The sequence below is a fragment of the Perca flavescens genome, chromosome 17 (genome assembly GCF_004354835.1).
Source record: "Perca flavescens isolate YP-PL-M2 chromosome 17, PFLA_1.0, whole genome shotgun sequence".
Taxonomy (NCBI): Eukaryota; Metazoa; Chordata; class Actinopteri; order Perciformes; family Percidae; genus Perca; species Perca flavescens.
Window position 1 is genome coordinate 34,162,056 of NC_041347.1, and position 5,000 is coordinate 34,167,055.

Consider the following 5,000-nt stretch of genomic DNA (forward strand, 5'->3'; position numbering starts at 1 on the left):
CTCCTAATCTCCCTCTTTCCTTCCCTTCCCTCTCTCTCTCTCTCTCTCTCTCTCTCTCTCTCTCTCTCTCTCCATCTCCATCTCCATCTCCAGGTGATCTCCACAGCTCTGACTCGCCCACTGTAGGGATGTTGGATTTGGGGGGGGGGTCGACTCAGATCACCTTTAGCCCTCAGGACGAGGTGAGGCCAAGCGACCGTAATGGTGTTTTCCCACTACACACACACACACACACACACACACACACACACACACACACACACACACACACACACACACACACACACACACACACACACACAGAGACACAGACACACACAGACAGACACACACACACACAGAGACACACACACACACACACAGACACACACACAGAGACGACACACACACACAGTACGTGGAAGGTTAGGGTTAGTGTTTGTGATTGATTACGAATCCACTTTTGTTAGTTTAACGCTGGAAATAAAGAGTTGTTCTTAGTGTCTTCATTAATCCGAGGTGTGTTTTGGGCGTAACATGCAATCAACCAATCAGAGATCATCTCCCATTCCCTTTAAAAGCCAGGCGCGTCTGATCAACCAATCAGAGATCATCTCCCATTCCCTTTAAAAGCCAGGCGCTTTGGACCTTGGAGCATTGCTGTTATGATGGAGGATTTACACCCTAATATTCTTATTTGTAAATGCTGCGTTATTGACTTTAGACCAGGTTTTTGTTGGTCAATGGCGCGATCACTTCCCACTGCCTCAAGATAGCAATACTCCCAGAATGCACCTGAACACACCTCCCTGTAAGACCAGCACGCCCACAATGCACCTGAACACACCTCCCTGTAAGACCAGCACGCCCACAATGCACCTGAACACACCTGTGTGTGTGTGTGTGTGTGTGTGTGTGTGTGTGTGTGTGTGTGTGTGTGTGTGTGTGTGTGTGTGTGTGTGTGTGTGTGTGTGTGTGTGTGTGTGTGTGTGTGTGTGTGTGTGTGTGTGTGTGTGTGTGTGTGTGTGTGTGTGTGTGTGTGTGTGTGTGTGTGTGTGTTCCAGCCAGTCCGAACTAAACCTTTCTTTTCCAAATTAAAACACAAACTTCTTGACCAAATAACCAACATAAACAAAATGCCTGCTGGGAAAGCACACACTTTTTCTCTCTCTCTCTCTCTCCCTCTCTCAATTCAATTTGCTTTATTGGCATGAACAAAGAAAACATGTTGTTGCCAAAGCAATTTACAGAAAATACATATAGTACATATTAAATAAATACAGTACAATAAATACATATATTCTATACTTTTACTCTCTGTCTCTCTAGCTCTTTATCTGTCTCTGTCTCTCTCTCTGTCTCTCTCTCTGTCTATCAATCTATCTCTCACTGTGTCAAAGTACCAGGATGACTCTCCATCTCAGAGGCTTTAATCTGTAAATTAAACTGCACAATAATCCCGAAGAAGGGGGAGAAAATGGAGGGCAAAGGGGGGAGAGAGGGGGGTGGGTGGTTGGTCTTATATATAATGTAGGTCAGTGTTCATCACTCAGATCTCCTCTTATACAAGGTGTTTGTTCATGGTAATAAGTAACACATCTGCCAATAAATCAATAACGTATAAAGTCTTCCTACAAGAGGATCCATCTTTTACAGATAACACGAGAGATTAAAACCCTCAGGAGATGTCTAAAAAGCTTGTTCCATCTGAGAGATATGACTCAAAACAAGCTGTTTACCAGATATTATTATTATTATTAAATATGATATTGTCTAAAAAGAAGTCTGAAATATTACCTGTTAGCTGATTCTGTCAGTCAATCAATTCTACTTTATTTATATACTGTAGCACTTTTCATACAAAGTGCTACAGTATATACACACAAGCAGACCCAGACACACACACACACACACACAAGCAGACACACGCAGACACAAAGAGACACACACACACACACACACACACACACACATACACACACACACACACACACACACACACACAAGCAGACACAGGCACACACACTCACACAAACTCAGTCACTCACTCACACAGACACACAGATGCAGAAACACACACTGTAATCACACATAAAACATTGTGTCTTATATTAAGTGTTATTAGATATTTTGACTAGATGAATATACTTGGTAGATTTTGCTTTTTTGCAGTGTTCCTTCCTCTTCCTCCCCCCTCTTCCTCCCTCCCCCCCCCCCCCATCCATCCTGTTCCTGTTTTCATGTCCCAACATCATGAGCAGATCCAAACAGAATCTGCAGATTTTCAGCGGTGACGTAAAATGAAAATCTGTTTTCCTGCTTGGGAGTTTTATTTTATTTTTTTAATCCATTTAAAATGTGCAGGAAAAAATTCTTTAGATTTCGTGTCTCCCTGTCCCTGTCCAGACCTGTGGCTGTCCCTGATCAGGCCTGTGGCTGTCCCTGTCCAGACCTGTGGTTGTCCCTGTCCAGGCCTGTGGCTGTCCCTGTCCAGGCCTGTGGTTGTCCCTGTCCAGACCTGTGGTTGTCCCTGTCCAGACCTGTGGTTGTCCCTGTCCAGACCTGTGGTTGTCCCTGTCCAGACCTGTGGTTGTCCCTGTCCAGGCCTGTGGTTGTCCCTGATCTAGCCTGTGGTTGTCCCTGATCAGGCCTGTGGTTGTCCCTGATCAGGCCTGTGGTTGTCCCTGATCAGACCTGTGGCTGTCCCTGATCAGGCCTGTGGCTGTCCCTGTCCAGACCTGTGGTTGTCCCTGTCCAGGCCTGTGGCTGTCCCTGATCAGGCCTGTGGTTGTCCCTGTCCAGACCTGTGGCTGTCCCTGTCCAGACCTGTGGTTGTCCCTGTCCAGACCTGTGGTTGTCCCTGTCCAGGCCTGTGGTTGTCCCTGATCTAGCCTGTGGTTGTCCCTGATCAGACCTGTGGTTGTCCCTGATCAGACCTGTGGTTGTCCCTGATCAGACCTGTGGTTGTCCCTGTCCAGACCTGTGGTTGTCCCTGTCCAGGCCTGTGGTTGTCCCTGTCCAGGCCTGTGGTTGTCCCTGATCAGGCCTGTGGTTGTCCCTGTCCAGGCCTGTGGCTGTCCCTGTCCAGACCTGTGGTTGTCCCTGTCCAGGCCTGTGGTTGTCCCTGTCCAGGCCTGTGGTTGTCCCTGATCAGACCTGTGGTTGTCCCTGATCAGGCCTGTGGTTGTCCCTGATCAGGCCTGTGGTTGTCCCTGATCAGGCCTGTGGTTGTCCCTGATCTAGCCTGTGGTTGTCCCTGTCCAGACCTGTGGTTGTCCCTGATCAGGCCTGTGGTTGTCCCTGATCTAGCCTGTGGTTGTCCCTGTCCAGGCCTGTGGTTGTCCCTGATCAGGCCTGTGGTTGTCCCTGATCAGGCCTGTGGTTGTCCCTGATCAGGCCTGTGGTTGTCCCTGATCAGACCTGTGGTTGTCCCTGATCAGGCCTGTGGCTGTCCCTGTCCAGGCCTGTGGCTGTCCCTGTCCAGGCCTGTGGCTGTCCCTGATCAGGCCTGTGGCTGTCCCTGTCTAGGCCTGTGGTTGTCCCTGATCAGGCCTGTGGTTGTCCCTGATCAGGCCTGTGGTTCTCCCTGATCAGGCCTGTGGTTCTCCCTGATCAGGCCTGTGGTTGTCCCTGATCAGGCCTGTGGCTGTCCCTGTCCAGACCTGTGGTTGTCCCTGTCCAGGCCTGTGGTTGTCCCTGATCTAGCCTGTGGTTGTCCCTGATCAGGCCTGTGGTTGTCCCTGTCCAGACCTGTCCCTGTCCAGGCCTGTGGCTGTCCCTGTCCAGGCCTGTGGCTGTCCCTGTCCAGGCCTGTGGCTGTCCCTGTCCAGGCCTGTGGCTGTCCCTGTCCAGGCCTGTGGCTGTCCCTGTCCAGGCCTGTGGCTGTCCCTGTCCAGGCCTGTGGCTGTCCCTGTCCAGGCCTGTGGTTGTCCCTGATCAGGCCTGTGGTTGTCCCTGATCAGGCCTGTGGTTGTCCCTGTCCAGGCCTGTGGTTGTCCATGATCAGGCCTGTGGTTGTCCCTGATCAGACCTGTGGTTGTCCCTGATCAGGCCTGTGGTTGTCCCTGTCCAGGCCTGTGGTTGTCCCTGTCCAGGCCTGTGGTTGTCCCTGTCCAGGCCTGTGGTTGTCCCTGTCCAGGCCTGTGGCTGTCACTGTCCAGACCTGTGGTTGTGGTTGTCCCTGTCCAGGCCTGTGGTTGTCCCTGATCAGGCCTGTGGTTGTCCCTGTCCAAACCTGTGGCTGTCCCTGATCAGGCCTGTGGCTCTCCCTGTCCAGGCCTGTGGTTGTCCCTGTCCAGACCTGTGGCTGTCCCTGATCAGGCCTGTGGCTCTCCCTGTCCAGGCCTGTGGCTCTCCCTGTCCAGGCCTGTGGTTGTCCCTGTCCAGGCCTGTGGCTGTCCCTGTCCAGACCTGTGGTTGTCCCTGATCAGGCCTGTGGTTGTCCCTGATCAGGCCTGTGGTTGTGGTTGTCCCTGTCCAGACCTGTGGTTGTCCCTGTCCAGACCTGTGGTTGTCCCTGTCCAGGCCTGTGGTTGTCCCTGATCAGGCCTGTGGTTGTCCCTGTCCAAACCTGTGGCTCTCCCTGTCCAGGCCTGTGGCTCTCCCTGTCCAGGCCTGTGGTTGTCCCTGTCCAGACCTGTGGCTGTCCCTGATCAGGCCTGTGGCTCTCCCTGTCCAGGCCTGTGGCTCTCCCTGTCTAGGCCTGTGGTTGTCCCTGTCCAGGCCTGTGGCTGTCCCTGTCCAGACCTGTGGTTGTGGTTGTCCCTGTCCAGGCCTGTTGTTGTCCCTTTCCAGACCTGTGGCTGTCCCTGATCAGGCCTGTGGCTCTCCCTGTCCAGGCCTGTGGCTCTCCCTTTCTAGGTCTGTGGTTGTCCCTGTCCAGGCCTGTGGTTGTCCGTGATCAGGCCTGTGGTTGTCCGTGATCAGGCCTGTGGTTGTCCCGTGATCAGGCCTGTGGTTGTCCCTGATCAGGCCTGTGGTTGTCCCTGATCAGGCCTGTGGTTGTCCCTGTCCAGACCTGT

General features: G+C 52.5%; 1 protein-coding gene across 3 annotated transcripts in view; it reads left to right on the plus strand.

Annotated features, from left to right (window-relative positions):
• Positions 1 to 5,000, plus strand: part of entpd6 (ectonucleoside triphosphate diphosphohydrolase 6) — a 28,290-nt gene that overhangs the window by 14,944 nt on the left and 8,346 nt on the right. For all 3 annotated transcript variants that reach the window (XM_028603506.1, XM_028603505.1, XM_028603507.1), the window contains exon 7: positions 94 to 182. In XM_028603506.1, the coding sequence (XP_028459307.1) occupies positions 94 to 182 (89 nt within the window). The remainder of the gene's footprint in view (positions 1 to 93; positions 183 to 5,000) is intronic.